Source organism: Phaethon lepturus, unplaced genomic scaffold (genome assembly GCF_000687285.1).
Source record: "Phaethon lepturus isolate BGI_N335 unplaced genomic scaffold, ASM68728v1 scaffold4276, whole genome shotgun sequence".
NCBI classification, from domain to species: domain Eukaryota; kingdom Metazoa; phylum Chordata; class Aves; order Phaethontiformes; family Phaethontidae; genus Phaethon; species Phaethon lepturus.
The window spans coordinates 1-17,925 of record NW_010548140.1 but is presented as its reverse complement, the minus strand read 5'-3'; the positions used below and the strand labels follow the sequence as shown (position 1 = coordinate 17,925).

Below are 17,925 nucleotides of genomic sequence, written 5' to 3'. Positions count from 1 at the left end.
TTCCCCCTCTCATGAACCACTGTGCAAAGCAGGAAGTATTTTGGCATCACAAGCTCTCACCTGGAAGCTTGAGGGGAGCATGGCCAAGGCAGCCATTTTGTGTCCAGGGTGGCATCCTGGGCAGCCACCATTTCCCTGTAGGGTCTGACAAGGCACTTGCCCTATAGCCAGCTGCACCCCACAGCAGCACCGACGGGCAGGGGACTTCCTCTCCTGCAGAAAATTCACAGGAACGGGAGATGTAAAACTGTTTTTCGTCACTGTTGCCATACTGACCTTTCCAATTTCTGTCCTCAACCTTGATGGCAGGTCTAGTGAAAAAGAGGCATGTTACGGTTTTGCCCTAAAACTGGAAATGGCATCCCCAGCCTTAAGTTACCTAATACATTCTCGTGATGTTCAGCCCTTACGCCAAACTGGCAAGTAGACAGCAGCGAGTACACAGAAAAACCCCATTGCATGCCTCAAAAACACACCCAAAACACTCTGTACTTGTAACAACCCACGTACAGCCCTCTTCTCCTCCACATCTTGGCTAACCCTGGTATTTTGGTGACCCAGAAAACAATACACAAGCCTTTGGCCTCTGCCTCAAGTTTAATTCACAGGCCTTTAGGGTACAGATTGTAGATCAAATTTACAGTAGACTGCTAAAAAAATTAAAAATTCAAACTGTGCATCATGTCCTCTGCAGTTCTGGGTTCAAAAGCAAGAAACGATGACACTCAAAAGGTGTCTCACTCCTTCAAGAGGCATCATCACCCCCCGCCCCGCTTCTCTCCACCTATTTCCAGTCTTCCTGTCCTGACTCTCAGGGGTTGCAGGACCTAGACCAGGGAACACAGCACCAACGTCCTACGAGAGCAGCTGATTTCCTGGCACATGTGACCTGCACACATCATCTCAGACTGCAGCTTGCCACCTCCAGCCATGGCCAAGAACCCAAACTCCCCCTTTGTGCTCTGGCAGCCTCTTTCCATGTTGGGAGCTCCTGCTAGGAAAGGTGCCTTCAAAGCCAGGCACACACAGCCCCAGCAGCCACCCTGGTCATGCTCCTCAAGCACGCCTGCGGTCTTTCTGGAGTCCATTTCCCAGGGTTTAAAATTAAAAGTCTCGGGGAAATTTTCTTGCACATTAGGAAAGCAGAGTTGTGATGTTGCAGGGTGGTCTGCCTCAAAAAGGGAAGGCTCTTTTAGTCTTCTGCTTCCCTTTGCCAGTACCTTCCCCAAAGAGCCACAAGGTGAAGGACAGGCTGCTGTGGGCAGCTGGGGGATACTCCAGGATCACTCTGTGACCTCCTGCTTTATGCTGCTGACAGGAACAGGAAGCTCTGTGGCTCCAAACTCTAGTATCGAGGGGTCAATGGTTTCTTCTTTTACCTGCACAGCAATGACTAGCAAGAGACAGAAAGAGAAAAGGAAAAATAAAAAAGTAAAATCAACCCATGCTTCCTTGCTCTACCTGCAGCACCCCAGAACCACCTCTGTTCATGCAGATACTCAAAATGCCCCAGGTTTCCAGCCCACTTGAGGGTCTCTCCCCACAGGCAGCTCTGTCTTCCTGGCACAAATCTATCTGTGGTCACAGCAGCAATCAGGACGGGACTAAACCACGGCAGCATTCAGCTGCCTGCTCCCAAGAACAACTTCTCCTACGGTTGAGGGAGGAAAAGCCAGTATGGTCCATTCTTTACCTGCCTGGGTCTGCACAAGGGAAATTAAACCTTTGTGAGCAATGGGGACCTTCATGAGGGTCCATCCCCAGCTGCACAAAGCACCTCACCCACCCTCTTCTCCAACACCCACTAGCTTTGGCAGGTGACCCAGATGCTCTTCTGGTCACCACATCTCTTGCTGCTCAGCACAACAGGCTGTGTTCACATGCAGTGACAGCCCTTATGGGGACTGGGATGTGACAGCACACTTCTGACACATCTGTCTTGACTATCCTCCCTAACTGACCTCACACCACCAGACTCCTCAGTAGGGCAGCCAGGCCCTCAGCAGGCATCAGCAGTATCAACATAACCAAGCTGTATCGGTATCACCAAACCTCCTCAGGAGGCAAAACTTCCCAGGGAAAGCTGGCAAAGGCTTTCTTCCACTCTGTCTCTGGAGGAGTGGGGAAGGACATTTGCCATGTACTGGCTTTCCCTGCCTCAGGGCACCCGTGACTTAATGACCAAGAGGCAGCACAGGTGTCAGAAGGGCTGGTGGCACACAGGGCGTACGCACGAGAGTTGCATGTGGCTGCTGGGTAGAGTAGCTCACTCCCTTACTCTCATCAGGTGCTGGCTCTGGCAAAGCCTTGCTGGCAGCTTTTGCTTCTCGTTTCGTCTTCGGGGCGGATGGCTTCTTGACAGTCTGCTTGATGTTGCGGGTTTTGGCAGGTAACTTTTTTCCTTAACAAAGAGATAACAGAGCATGGGGAAAAGTGTGTTTCTTTTCTCCTGGAAAGCAACCCTGCTCCACTGAGAAACCACAGGCCAGGGACCAGCACAACTGACCAACAAGCTACACGGTCATTAGCTGCCAACTGGTTACTCGACAGAAATGGTCTACTGGAGAAAAACTCTACAGTCATTATCTCAAAATATGCTCCTCCGTGTTCTCCTTCATTAAAGGCAAGGCACTTGAGCACATGCTTAACTTCCGAGGAGCAGGTGCTGTTGGAATCAGTCTAGATTCAGCTTTGCTTACCTGTCTGGGTCTAGTCCTAGGCAATGGGCACAGTGGCTCCAAGGCATGGACTCTGTAGCATTAATATTTTTATTTTTAGCTGACGTTTTTATTTAGGTTGAACGTCTTTAGATTCTTTAGATGGCCTTTCCTCTCCACCCCCCAGGAAGGAATTTCTTGCCTTTCTACACATGATTTGCCACAGCTACTGCAACAATGACGACAACAACAACACGATGAAACAGTAACATGGTCCAGCCCCACTACTGGCCTCTTCAGCCATCTTAAGGCCTTCTTTCCCTCAGCACAAAGCAGGCAGGGTTGCTCTCCAGCTACCCTCCAGCTGCAGCGAACAAACTCCTTCCGACCATGGACACAGTGGGGAAAGCAGCACAACCTCACGCCTGGAAGCAAGCGCCATCTATACCTCAGCCAACAGAAAACAGAGTGCAAAACAGATCCTTCCCACACACACAGCTCTCTGCTCTCTTAGGCAATGGGGGCAGTTAAGAAGGATGAAGCTGTGTTGTCAAACCCACAGCTGACCGAGGGCATCCTCAGCAAGACAAGGCCTCTCTCTCCTGCTCTGATGGGCCATGGACAGAGTTCCTCTAACTGGGCCCAGCCTGCGAGCGAGCGGGAGGGCACTAATCAAACATCACTCACTCTTCTTTCCATAGGGTTTCTTCTTCTTCCTGGGCACCTCCTTGGCCTTCACTGGAGTTGTGGGCTCTGTCATGGAGACGAGAGGGAAACGAAAGCCAAGTCCCATAACCAGTAGGTAACTGGGATGAAGTGACATAAGCGAGAAACAAGATATACCCGTCCCCCCGAGCCAACGCCCTCTTCCCGAGACAACCAGCTGAGAGGAAAGCAAGGCTCTAGCGCAGTTGCTGTCTGTGCTTCCAGGCGAGGGCCCAGGGTGGCAGGCTGGGGCAGCATAAGGGAGAGAGGCCCAGTAGAGATTTGGCAGGGGCAGTAAAGAAACAAGATTCATAGCTTGGGACAAGACAGAAAACATCTGCAAAGGTGAGGCAGTGGCCTCCCTGCAACAAGGGAAGGAATAAAATCTTGGGAGGGATGCTCTTACCTTTTACAGGCAGAGTCAGAGAATTGATGAGAAAAGGGAGCAGGGGCTGAGCTCCCCCTGCTACCTGGCTGAGGTTGTAGGTACGCTTAGTAAAAGGGAGCTGTGCAGGGACAGGACCACCTGGAACTCTACCCGACTTCATCAGGAGCAATTCTCTGTTGGTGCGCAGGTCGGGGAACAGAGGGAAAACAGAGCCAACCTCAAATCTCAGTCTGTTTTCTCCCCACCACAGACTCCTTCCTCTGCCAGCTGCTAGAATATGTGGCAGCAGAGGAAGACTTATGGTAGCCAGTGCAAATCAAGGAGGCAATTTTCTCCTCCCTACAAGGCCCAAAAAGGAGGAGCCACTCACAGAGCAAGAGGAAGGAAACCTTTGCCTCTAGCATTACAAACCACAGTCAAATCTTCATTCACCTGGAACAACAGGTGGTTGAAGCTGGTAGCCTGTCAGCTCGCACCACCCCACAGGATAAATGTCTGGAGACTCGCAGTCCACCCACTGGTCATACTCGTTGTCCCAGCCATCAAAATGGATGCTAAGGAGACGGTGGACTACACGCTTCACTGTGGCCACACAGATGAGCCGGGGCTCCATCAGGTCCACTGCTTCCACCTTCATGCCTGCCTTGAAGCCATGGTTTGGGCAGTCCTGGGTGCAGGAAAAAAAAAAAAAATGAAAAAAAAAGAGAAAATCCAAGGCCATTGCACCCAGTCCAAACCCACACCTGGACACCAGCAGCCTAAAACAGCTACATGCTTGCCTCCAGCTTAAAGAAAGCAGAGTGAGAACAAGCCCACAGTCGCACAACCGGCACAACCGAACCAACTAGTTGCGTAAGAGAAGGGGACACACATGAATAGATCCAAGGCCAGCTGTGTCCTTTGTGAAGCTCAGCCCAGCCTTTAGAAACAAGATCCTGACCTTGGGGGAGGGGGGCGGGGTGGGGAGAAGAGCAGCAGGCAGCAGTTACAGGACACTCAAACCCATTAACCAGAGATAGCCCTGGGAAATCAGAAAGATGGGCATAGGCCCAGGTCCTGCAGCAGTTTTGCTGATGCAATGCAGACCCCCTCCATCCAAGTGCAGGCCACATGTCCACAGGCAATAAGTGGTGCAGAACCCACCAGGAACCTGAAGCTCCTGGAAACACTACAGAATCACAAGACCCCTCAGAGGGACCAAGATATCATTACATCCACAAAGGCATGATACTGCTGGTCCTGACCAGCCAAACAGGGGCTTTACTGAGAGAGCAAACACTTCCGTGCCTTGGGCTCTCCTTAGAAGTGCTGACTGGCAGCAAAGAGCAGCCCAGTAGAGACATTGGATATTGTCTGCCCGACTTCAGGAGGGCTTTTGACACTGTCTCCTATAAGATCCTCATAGAGAAGCTGATGGAAGTATGGGCTGGGTGAGGAGACAGTGAGGTGGACTGAAAACTGGCTGAGTAAATGGGCCCAGAGGGTGGTGATTAGTGGCATTACGTCTAGTTGGAGGCCAGTAATTGGCAGTGTACCCCAGGGGTCAATACTGGGTCCAATCCTGTTCAATATCTTCATTAATTATCTAGATGACATGATAGAGTGTCATGTCAAACTCTGCAAGTTTGCAGGATACAAAACTGGGAGGAGAGACTGATATACTAGAGGGTTGTGCTGCCATCCAGAGGGACCTTGACAAGCTGAAGAAATGGTCTGACAGGAACCTCATGGCATTCAACAAAGAGAAATGTAAAGCCCTGCACCCAGGCAAAAACAACCCTGGGCACCAGCACATGCTGGGGACCAAGTGGCTGGAAAGCAGCTTGGCAGAAAATGGCCTGGGGATCCTGGTAGACACCAAGTAGAACATGAGCCAGCAATATGCCCTTGGGACAAAGAAGGCTAATGGTATCCTCAGCTGCATGAGGAGGAAAGTTCCCAGCAGATCATGGGAGGTGATCTTTCCCCTCTACTCCACACTGGTGAGGCCACACCTGGAGTGCTGTGTCCATTTCTGGGGTCCCCAGTACAGGGGACATATGGACATACTGGAGAGGGTCCATCAAAGGGCCATAAAGATGGTGAAGGGACTGAAGCATCTCTCCTATGAGGAAAGGCTGAGGTAGCTGGGACTGTTCAGCCTGGAAAAGAGAAGGCTCAGGAGGATCTTATCAATGTATGCAAATAGCTGAAGGGAGGGTGCAAAGACGGACCCAGGCTCTTCTCAACAGTGCCTCTGGTCCTGTCCCTGGGCAATGGGCACAGACTGAAACACAAGAGGTTCCCTCTGAATATCAGGAAACAGTTTTTTTTTTTTTTTACTGTGAGGGGGACCAAGCACTGCCATAGGTTAACCAGGGAGGCTGTGGGGTCTCCATCCTTGGAGATATTCAAAAGCTGTCTGGACATGGTCCTGGGCAACCAGCTCTAGGTGACCCTGTTTGAGCAGGGGGGTTGGACAAGATGACCTCCAGATGATCCTTTCCACTTAACCATTATGTGGCAGCCAGAACTCCTGTGCTCCTCTTTACTGACTGCAAGCATCCCTATACATTTCTTCTTCCTGGCAGCACTCACTGTGTTGAAGAGCCGAGCGGGAACAGGTCTTGATTTAGTCTTTTCCAGGTAACTTTCCCAGTTGAAGGTCTAGGCAGTCACTGGGCAGAGCAGCTGGACGAAAAGGCTGAACAGGCAGGAAAGCAGCATAGCAACTGGTTGCAATGCAGTTTTATTAATCAGCATGTACAGTCTGATCTTGGATGCAAATCTAGGGGAGATTCCATTGCAGTCCAGCACCCCCCTCCAGCGGGCAAACACAGAAAAGTGCAAGCTGCAACTCTGAACACCTGTGTTAGCCACATATCCAGTTCACAGAGAAAGGTGAGAAGCAGCAGGCAGGAAGAAGCACGTTCAAAACACACTACTAAGACCAGTCTTTCTCCCACCAGCAGGAGCATCAAAGGAAGACAGAATAGCACTGCACAAAAGTGCTGAAACACAGAAGTTCAGAGCAGGCCTTTTTGGGTATGGTCAGATGAGGCAGTAAAAACACTCCTAGGGTGATTGCCTCTCAAGATTTTGCAGAAATACTGGTCTCAGATTTATTCATACAAGTAGAATAGAGGTGACTCCTGCCACTTTTAGGTACTAAGCCATGCAGCAATGGCTCTACTTATCCCTTCCCACCCTTCTTGTCCTTTAAACTTTTGATTCTGTTTAGTTTGGGGATCCTACACCTCTCCCACTGATTTGCCAGGAGTTAACCACCATGCTATTAATGCCTCTGGAGGTGTTACTTCCTCCCATAAAGTACCAAGACTTGCTATATGGGCAGAGCTCAAATGGACTGGCTTTCTGAACCAGCCCTGTTTCCATGAAAAACAGGCATATTGGGACCTTGTGGTTTTGATTCATCTGAACCTGACACCTCTCAGAACAGCACAGCCCAGCAGATTCCGCATGCAGATTTGTACCACAGGGCAAAGTCTCACCTTTTGGAGGAGTCAGATCAATGCTGTTCTTCTGACAGAAGTTGACAGGGAAGATGGCATGTGAAGAGGCATGATAGCAGAACCAGTCAGAACCATCAGCAGATGTGGCTCCATCAATGCTGATCATGAGATACCCATCCAAGAGGACCTGAGATGGGAGTGAAGGGTGTGACTGTAGAGCTTTGCTTGCTCTAAAGCCTCTCCTTTCAAAAAGGATGCTCCCAAGAGTCCCCACAGATGGATCACAATTGCCAATGGGTAGTAAAATGCAACGTTATATGCTCCAGGGCATACTGTAGCTTCTCCTGATACATTAGTCAACACAAACTAACCCCCAAAGCAGCAATTTCTGCAGGACTGGGACCAACACTAATAGCCTTGTGAAAAGGATTAATCCATAAACGAGCAGAAGCTCTGTTCTCCCTCAGAAACAGATGTTATTGGCAGCCCAGAGACCCTCTACACCAGCCAGGTCATGAATTTGTTACTGGGCAGAAGGGAAGGGCACCATCTTCAGACTTGCCACTTCCCGAACAGCAAGAAGACTTGTCCCATCCTGTCACTCACTGGTAATTGGTGCCTACCAAATGTGATAAGCACGTCTGCCCCATCTCTTCACATTTCCAGGCAATGGCTGAAGGAAATGTTCTACAGCTTTCTTAGCATCCCCCTGCTAAACCCCAAGTGTCAAAGTCCTCTGGTTGGGTTCTACGAGAGCAAACAGCTTCTGGAAGGACCAAGAAGCCCGAGTTGATGCTATGCTTTAGGACATGCAACATACCTCGCTTAGGAAACCTAACCAAGCAATTTACTTCCCAACACTAACACAGGAGTAGAGCTCACTACCACCTCATCAAGAGAGATTGCAGGAGACAATGTCCATCCTCAAATTCCTACACCAGTGAGTGCTGCCCATACAGATACACCCCATTCCCCACACAGAGGTCACCCCACAACTCTTCCCCTCTCCTTTCTCTCCTCAAGGCAGCACTACAGAGGCCTCTATGCACTCCAAGAACTGGAAAACAAATCTTCCCTACTGCATGCCCAAGGGTGAAGGAAGGGTGGTTGCCAGTCATGCACACTGGACAGTGAGCTTGCAGACCAAGCATGCTCATCTTCATGCTGTCCACTTAGGCACACATGGACAACTGCTGGTCTCATCAGTTATCTCTGAGATAATGCCCCAATTCCCTCCACACACCAGCTGCCTACCTCCCTTGACAGCCCTCTCCTATCCCTCACTTGAAATCATACCCAGCCTTATTCATTTGCAAAGACCTAAGGAAAGGCTGGATTATCTCAAGTAAACACAGTAGTCCCCCTTCTACCCACAGAACTTACCTTGCAAACAGTGGCCACACAAATGTTGCCCAGATTCAGGGGGTCAATGGCCTCCAGTTTCATGCCTTCCTCAAACCATCCACCTTCAGCATAGACAGCTCGTACCTAAGGGAGACTCTGGTATATCACGATGCTGTAAAGGGACAGTCCCATCCCAACACCAATTGTACCAAGTGCAAACAGGATTAGAGCTTCTTTACTTGGCTCAACCCAAGTTGGGAGGGGAAAGAAGAAAAATTGCAAGAAACACAAAAAGGCAGCCAAATCAATGCTGTGTTTGTGTCAGCAATCTCCTGCCAAGGATCTGGTCAGTCAGAGAGCCAGGCACAGCACTCAAGACACTGCTCCACAGCAAAGCAAGCCATCTTCTCATCTCAGTCCTTACCAGTATGATCCAGCCCCTTGTCTGAACTGGTCTCTCCCATGCAATCACCTTCCCTCTCCAACTCAAAGTTCCAAGCAACTGCTTGCCTTTCAGTTGAGTACTTCAGTCTTTCATTGTCTTTTAGTTCTTCCATCTTTCTACTTTGACCTGCCCCTGCCCAACCACAGCCTTGACATCCCAAACACCTTACTGCCTTACAGCTTTAAGAGAGACAAGCAAGCCGCCCTCAACAAACCACACAGCAGCATATAGACCCAAGGAAGGAAGTGGTATCATTGCTTCCTTTGCTGTGGCTAACACAGAAAGGCAGACTTGTCCTACCTTCTTAAACAGATAGGGGACAGCATCACAGTAAATCTTCCGGAAGGTGGGATGGTTTGCCATGTCACTGCGTTTTTCTTCTGTGAGGAATGGAAGAAACAAAAAGAGGTAAGAAACCTGCAGCAACTGCAGTAAGAAAACACACTTGCTATCAATTGTCTGGTGAGAGCTTAGCAGCTATAAAAGAGCTAGATTAGAAACCATGAGAAGAGTAATTAAAAAAAAATGTCAGTCCCTTCCCACCTTCCCATAACGTGGGCTGTGACGCAGGGCTTGCTCAAAAGCAGATAGATGATCTTTCTGAGCGCTACAGATAACACCTCTACATGCAGCTGTAATCACCAGGGAGGGGCAGCAAGAAAGGGAGATGCAATTGAAAGGATCAGCAGGGCTCGAGTCTTGCTTTTTCTGCCAGTCTAAGCTGATCAATAATTCCTCTCTGTAAAGTCCAGAAAAAACACAACCTGATGGCATCCAGTCTTACAGAAGCCAGCATGAATTTCCTCAAAAAGACTAGGAACACCTGTGATATTGCAGACTCTGTATTCTCACACTGTTGGGGACAGATTACCTGCTTCAGGTAAGAAATGCTACAGTCTCCCTGTCCCCGACGTGTGGCAGCAGATCACTTGGCTTTTATCTATCTGGGGGAAAAGCAGCAGACACACAACTGCATAGACCTTATCTGTCAGGTCCTAAGGCAGCTGCCTGGCTCCAAGCATGTCAAGACTGGTGTCAACAGCAGGGCCCAGGCATCTCATAGCAAATCAGAAGATGCTTGTGGTGACCTGATACCTACCTGTCTTCTTCATGCTGTGGCCCACTCTCCGTGACCAGCCCACAGGATGGATAAGGGGACTCCACATGTGGCACCAGAAGTCATCATCACTGTCGCCATCCTCATAGAGGAGTCTCAGTCTGCCCCCAATCACCGTGTCCACCACTGCCATGCGTGTCCGGGACACATGGTTCTTGTCCACCACCTCCACCCGCATGCCCTGCCGGAACGGGTACTTCATGCTCTCCGCCATCTGGCAACCAACAGAGGAGGTGAGATCAATCACACTTCGTGTTTTCCTTCTCCAAAACTTCCGAGAACAGCTTTCCCCACAGACATGCTGGCCAACTCCCTACACTGCCCAAAGCTGACTGGGAGACACCTCTGGGAAGGGACGCACGGGAGCAGGTTCATCAGGGAGATAAACATGACAGCATGGTTGGACACACACCCCCTAAGTCTCCCCTGTCCTGTGGCCCTGTAACAGTCACCCCCACCCTTGCCCAGCAGCCGTGCTCAGCCAGCACCTTGTGTGAATGTTCTGAGCGTGAGAAACAGATGTTACTTCTCTTCAGCATGAACTGAGTGAGGAACTGCGTGCCTTTTTCAGTCATGAAAGAGAGCATAAGGGTTTCAAGGCTGGAAATAGTTAAAGGTGTAGCTTCCCAAAGGGCAACAGGATTTTCAGTTGATTTTAAAAGAGGTCAGGCCCTTTTTACTCTGATCAGACATTGAAACAACATGATGATCTGTCTGCCAACTCCACCTCCAATGCCAGAGTTACTCTGCAGACTGGCCCAAACGCACAGGCACATGAAAAGAACCACTGGCTGCTTTCTGATTTTTTTTTTTTTTTTTTTTTTTTTTTTTTTTTTTGAGACTTTCAGTTTGCTGATACAGCCTAGCCCTACTCATCCACAAACACCTCTAGGTGTTTATGGAACACCTGACATGTTGGCACTGGAGATCCCAGAATGCTGTGCAGCAACTAAGAGCCACGGTTCAAAACAGACTCCAAACCAGCCTACACCTGAATCCAGAAGAACTTTTAAGGGAAGATCTTCCCTTTCCACCTCCTGTTCATTAGGTGGGAGTGGAGAAAGATACTAACATCTGTCTCCCTCTACCACTTCCCTTCCATGTCACAAACACTCAGCTACAAGCTGTGTCCCAGGAACAAGCACCTATGAACATCCTCTCAACTTTCTAAGAAGCAACAAGGGAAACACCAAGTACATCAAGGTCTCCAGCTCTGTGTCACCAATTACCTCACACACAGGAAAACCCATCACCTGCCTTCCTGCCCGCCATCTCTGGCACTGTCTTGCTTATCTGTGGTTTACAAAGTTGCCAGTGACAAAAGAGTCTCTTCTCCCCAACAAGGTCTAACCTCAGTGCAGGCTGCACAAAACAACCACAAGAGCTATAAATCTGGCAAGGCCATGGCACAGCTTCTCCCATGCACTTTGAGGGAGCCTGGGCCCCTTCTCACTTCCCACACACTGCTGTGCTACCAACACTGAAGGCAAAGGTTTTTCACTCCCAGGGCCATTCCCTAGCACTGCAACAGGGCAGTGAAAGGCCAGGTTGGAGCTGCACTGGCCTCTTCCTTCAGCAAAAAAGCACTCATCCCCAGTATATTCCAGCTGAGGTTGACCTGACAACAGCTTTTAAAGCCCATCTATGACCCAAAGGAGAAACAGTTGTGCTGACAGGGCATAGGGGCTGTGACATTACCTGCAGCATCATGAGTTTTCTCACTGCCCCCATCTTGCCCAGGTTTCAAGGGGACACACAGAGGAGTTGCACAGATCAGAACCAGAAGAGACATGTTGCACACACATCTCTTCACTTGGGCTTCATTTCCACACATAAAATGACAGCCTCTCACATTTACCTTGATGTGGAAATCCACTGGGATGGTCCTGGCTCCCACCAGCTTTTTCATGAGGTAACTTCTCCAGTCAGTGTACTTGGCATGGATAGCTGCATACACACAGGGAAAAAAGCACATCTTTATGAGCAAAGGAATTACACCACACTACACCTTTCTTCCTCCCCAACTATTTGCACTAAAAGACCTTCTTCACATTCAGATCCTGTACCTGCTTGCAGGCAGACCCTGTTCTGCAAACTCACCCTCACAACTGTCTGCAAGGGGTCACCATTACAGAATGGAGTGGGCCAAGCAGACATCCAGCTCCACTAATCTAGCTGTGGAAGTGGCATTAGAGCAAAAACATGGGAGCCATACCAAGCAAACCTCAGATTGCCAGAATTCTGCTAAATTGGCACCCCTCTCCTAACTGCTAGCTGAGCAGGGACTGGATCCACTGCGCTCCCCAGAGACACTGTCCAGGAACCAAAAAAGTTCCCCCCAAGGTTAAGGCTAGCCACTGTGTGGGTCACAAGGAGGAAGAGTCACCTGCATTAGCTTCTGTCCATAGGTCTGACACCAGCTCTGCATCCAGCACACCCAGGGTCAACCACAGGGAGGTGCAGAGGAAGCAGTCCAAGCAGTCTCCACCTTCCCAAGGAACTAACTGTTCCTTGTAACTCAGAGCACAAATGGAGCTATGGTCCCACATACAGTGGGAGCACTTGTCCCACTGTGGTAAGTACAAACCAAGGCTCCTCCATGCCCAGGCACGTGCTGGCCCCTCTTGCCCCACACTTACTTTGTGGTGGTACCAGGATTTTGCTGTTGATGGCACACCAGCCAATGGGGTGAATATCCACTGTGCCCAAATTGCACCAGAAGTCATGGCCAGCATCATTCTCAAAGCCCTCATATCGCAGAAGGGCCCTGTACCCTGCCAGGACAGAGCAGACAACCAGAGAAAGGCATTAGAAGCCAAGAATTTCTCCTCTCCCTGTTGGGCACCAGCTTAGTCCTTTCAGCATGGCCTTCAGAGCTCTGCATAGGTTATCAGAGCTTCTCCAGCCATTCTGGAGGCAGAACCACCCTCACAAAGAGGCCAGCAAGCAGAAGAACCACCAGATACTGGCTTCCTCCCACCCCCACACCATGGTATTTTCTGTTCCAAAATCTCTCAGCAGTTGCAGAGCCCCAAGGAGATGATGTTTTGCTTGACCAGCTATACTGGGCTCTCTAAAGCTTCCCTCAGAGGTTAGCCATTCCCAGCTGTCAGGAATTACATTGGAGACGTACCTACAGTCTGGATGACAGACGCAATCCAGTACACGCGGCTGGGGAGCACAGCATCACTGTTCAGCACTTCCACTTTCATACCTTTCACCACATCATCCCACTGATCAAAGAGGGGCACCTGAAGGATTGAGGCAGCCATGTTGGGAGTTAGAGCAGGGCTCAGGCCCTCATTCTAGCTTTCAGAGATATGTTTCAGGCAGCTACACTTTCACCTTAGGCCCAAGTTTGCATGCTTTATCTTTCCTATATGGGCCAACAGCTTGAAATGCAACCAAACTGTCCCAACATCTCACTGGGGTGTTCACAGAGGATTCCAAAAGGCAGAACACTGTATAGAAACTCTTAAATTATTTCACTGCCAGCTGTCCTATTATCCCAAAGTAATTGCTGCCATTCCTCTATGGTATCAAAATCCCTAACCATCAAACTGCCATGTCTTCCTGACCTACCCTCAAGAAAAATAAAACTTTGTTAGTATTATCAGATCACAACTCAAAAGGATCATAAGAAGTGAGTCTTAATACACAGAGAGGCTGGAGCTGCTCTAATACCCGAGAACTGCTATTCTTCCACATATCTGCCTTGGCTACTTGGGCCACAAGGATTGCAAATCAGTACGACAAGAACCAGACATGCTAGAGGGGCAGCTATTGCCAGGCCCACATAAGCTGAGTTCCTCCCTGCACATCATCCCCGACTGTGCTCATCCACACAAACTGCAAAGGCAACTGGGAACATCCCACTATCCCCCCCAGACAGAACGAATTCTGTCCCCAACCAGCACTGGGCCATTACCACTGGCAGTGCTTCTACCAAGTCCCCTTCTGTTTCCTCCCCCAAAACTCCTGGTCCCTCTGTGGGACTCCCATTCTTATCTGTAAGAAGCCCCAACTTCTTTCCGTACATCAGCTGGGGCTCAAAAACTAGCTTCCCAGGTCTCTCCCCACCACTTGTCACAGGGCTATAGGACAGCCCCATGCATATGACATGTCCCATACACACTCTGAGGCACAGCAAAGAACTCACGTGTTTGAAGCAACTGACAGGAGCTGCCTTGAAGCCGTGCTCTTGCAGATACTTTCCCCAGTCAAAGCCCAGGACGAGTGCTATAAGCAGACATGAGAGAAGAAAATCAGGTGAGATTATAGAAAAGGCACAGAGTGCTCAGTTACCTCTGGACTACAGCTTACAGCCACATTGTTACCTGCTCTCGGACAGAGCCCTCTGCTGCAGCGCAGAGGGACTCTGTGTTCCAGTGTATTTTCCCTGGTGGGGAACTAGATCCTATGAGTGTGTGGGGACCAGCCCCCACAAGGGCACAATATATTATTAATCAATCCTTTCTGTCACTTGCTTTTGAGGAAGGGGTGGCAGGAGTGGCAAAAAAAAAAAAGGGGTCAAATCCAGCCCAGGAATGAAGCACTCTGGGGAAAGTGGAGACTGCATCCTGTCAGTGCTAAACTGCTTAGCAGCTTTGCCTCTCAGCAGCAATGCTGCAGGGTCATATCAGCAGTGCTTGCTTCGCCAGAGGGTGCCAGGAAAAATCAGAGTGAAGTGCTGGGATATTAATCCCACAGTTGCTCCTGATCCAAGGCTACAGCTCTGCTCCAGCAGCAGTCTGCTCAGGGATCAATTTCTGCCGCTACCCCCTGTGTCTCACTTTTGCCCTAACGCAGCAGCTGGCTACTCTTTCAGCTGCAGCAACTGGTTATTCCTCAAGTTGATCAGTGAGTGACTCAGGTTAAATATACTCTACAGGCAATTGGGCAGCGAACAGCTGGGCGCAGCAGGACACCTTTAAGTCAACTTTGCCCCCAGAAGTCAGCACCTCATGGGACTGTGACTACAGAGCTTACGCTCCAGGCCAAGTTGCACCAGGAGCGAGGATGGGGCTGCGATAGCCGTGGTGGGTTCCTGTCCATCCACTCTGTTAGCACCAGCAGGGAGAGAGACGTGCCCTGTGTCCTGCCAGCCTGTGTTGGAGCGATCCATACACATTGGTACACTGTCTTGTACTAAAACCGAGAGGAGAAAGACTGTGGAGTTTATAGCCCTCCAGGTGTCCCGATTTCTGTGGCTCCAGAAGCTGTACCTCCTCATGCCTCCAACACTCACCATCCTGGCCTGTCAGTGTCCCATCTGCCAGCTGTCCTGTGCCCTGCGAATGTAGGAAGGCTCCAATCTTGGCTGACCAGGCTGCCTTGTGCAGGACTTTAGCTTTCTTTGTTGGTGGCTTCCCCTACAAAAGAAGGAATATTAGGAACACTGGTAGCACAGGAGAGGAAGTCAGTCCCTGCAACCGGCCAGCAGGGCATGCATCTCTTCCTTGGGGTGATTTTCAGGTTACAACAGTTTTTACTAATGCTCACAGGAACAAGAAGAAACAGCAGGGAAAATATCAATGTGTCCTTCCTCAGCTTCTAGGGAGCATCACCTTTCAGCTGGCACATGATCTCTGGGGACTTCAGGCAGGAAGAACAAGCCACCAATAATGGCAGTCTGATCTTTAACTGGAGAGCAACCACCCAGCCCTGCGTACAGGCACATCTTGTTCCACTCTCAGGGAATAAGGAAGAGTTTTAACTCACCTGCAGTCTCGCCAGGATGCTGGCCTTCTTGGAGTTTGAGGAGTAGCTTCTGGAGCAGGAGACACTGCAGAAACGTTTGGTCTTGGAGAAGAAAGCCTCCCTGGTGCCCACAATCCCACACATCTCGCACACAGCTGAGAGATGGAAGGCAAAAAAGGGTGAGCAGTTGGCAGGGTCGATGAACTTACAAGGACAGAGCTGAGCCCAGGTAACCCTCATCACATGCAGCTCCCCCACATAGCCTAGAAAATGCAGTCTCAATCCAGTGCTGCTATCAAAGCATACTCAAGGTGCGGTCATACACCCTTCGGATCCCCCAGTCCTTGTTCTTTCCATCATGCATCTACACTTTAGGTAGAAGAGGCAGTGCACTACCTGGCTCGGAGCCACTGTCCTCTGTGAGGCGGCCTGTGGACGGCTGGTGCACAGGAGAGGTTGGAAGCTCTCCAGCTTCCCGGTCTGCCACCTCATCGTCACTAGACTCATCCAGACAGGAGCTGCTGTCGCTGCCCATGCTGCTATTGTAGCCACGGAAGCTGTCATAACCCCCAAAGATGTCCAATTCATCATCCTCCTCATCGTCATCTCCTTCCTCCTCCATCCGCTCCAAAGACGAAGTCTTGTGGCAGAAAGTAGACACCAACTGAAAAAAGAGCCAGTCTGCTTTAAAACACAGATTTTTATCCACACCCCACACCAAGCCTGCCTTCACTGCTGGGGCCTCCTGGACTGGGGAGAGGCCCCAGGGTGAGCAAGGAATCAACTTAAAAATCCCAAAGGCAGGAATCTGAATTCCCAGCAGGGAAGCTATTCCCCTTGCAGCAGGGCCCTTTGCAGACATTTCACAGGCTGCATTCTGCTTCCTAAGGGCAAACAAACAGCCACGGAGCTGCAGTTACAAAGAAAAAAGTTTGAGGAACATGGAAAGAATACAGGAAACTACACTGCCATGCTGACAGAGACAGAGAAGACTGTGTCATTCCAGGCATCATCTCTCCCAACAACTACACAGCCCTGCAAACACTATCAACATTAAAGTCACTGCCAACTTCCAGCACAGAGCACAAAGCTGCACACTTTGGCCACCATAGCTCACAAGACCAGTACAGCCTGGATGTCAGCAGGACAAACTTGACTCTGGAGAAAGTTCACTGGCTTTGGAAACTGCATAGTCCATAGCTGACCTCAGTTCAGAAGCTGCATCAGCAGGATGACAGAACAACATTTGTAAGAGTTTTTCCCCTACAACCAGATGTCTCCATAACTAAACATCTTCACTAGCTCTTTGTACTTGCTGTTACAGCAAGAGAGCAGAGAGGTAGTAATTGAAGGAAGAGCATGGAAACCCAGCGATTGTTTCTCAGACTAGGAGAATCTTGAACCAAGGCTCCAAATAAGCACAAAAGCTGGGAAAAGGTGTTAGCAGCTCATGAAAGAGCAGCAAGAAATCAGCACAGGGAGTGATGGAACAGAAAGGTAGATTAGAACAGCCATGTGAGGTACTAGGTTATGATTATTAATCCAAATGGACAATAACAAAAGATCAGCAGCAAGTCCATCACTTTTCAGTGATAAATTCCCTCTGATCCCTGGCTGCTGGGTATTATTATAGACACACGAAGAGGAAGATCAGACTTCACTCACTGCTGTCCTCTCACATCCTCCCTGGTTTTCACACAAAACAGACCCAAGGTACCCAGGTTGTTCCCTGAAGACAGAGTTGATCTCCTGCAGGTCCACATCCTCAGACAGCATTCCTGACGTCTGAAAGGCCTGATCTCGTTCAAAAAAACCCACATTCACCTTTTTCGTTCCCCTTTCTGGGGGTGCACCTTCCTTCAACTCACAAGAAGTGAGAAGTAACTTTGGATCGTTACTCTTCCACCAAACGCGAACGAAACTTGCGGACATGTTACAAGTTCCCAGGGCTGACGAGCGGGGACAGCACCACCCGCAGCTTGCTCGGAGCGGCGAGGCGGGCACCGAGGCCCATCCCGCCCGGGTCAGACCCATCATCCCCTCCAGCACCAGCCTGGCACCCGGCAGCGCGGGGGCGGGGAGGACGGCCACGCCGGCAACCACAACAACACGACGGC

At 50.0% G+C, this 17,925-nt stretch overlaps 1 protein-coding gene across 1 annotated transcript; it reads right to left on the bottom strand.

Annotated features, from left to right (window-relative positions):
* Positions 1-1,283: 1,283 nt before the first annotated feature.
* On the bottom strand, positions 1,284-16,465 carry L3MBTL2 (l(3)mbt-like 2 (Drosophila)). Its single transcript, XM_010289858.1, is given in 16 exon segments — positions 1,284-1,393; positions 2,279-2,401; positions 3,345-3,410; positions 4,183-4,417; positions 6,328-6,407; positions 7,242-7,389; positions 8,586-8,690; positions 9,292-9,371; positions 10,091-10,322; positions 11,967-12,055; positions 12,748-12,882; positions 13,242-13,359; positions 14,268-14,347; positions 15,357-15,480; positions 15,830-15,963; positions 16,205-16,465. Coding segments are annotated over 16 exon segments (2,085 nt in total). The 5' UTR covers positions 16,431-16,465.
* Between the last annotated feature and the right edge of the window lie 1,460 nt (positions 16,466-17,925).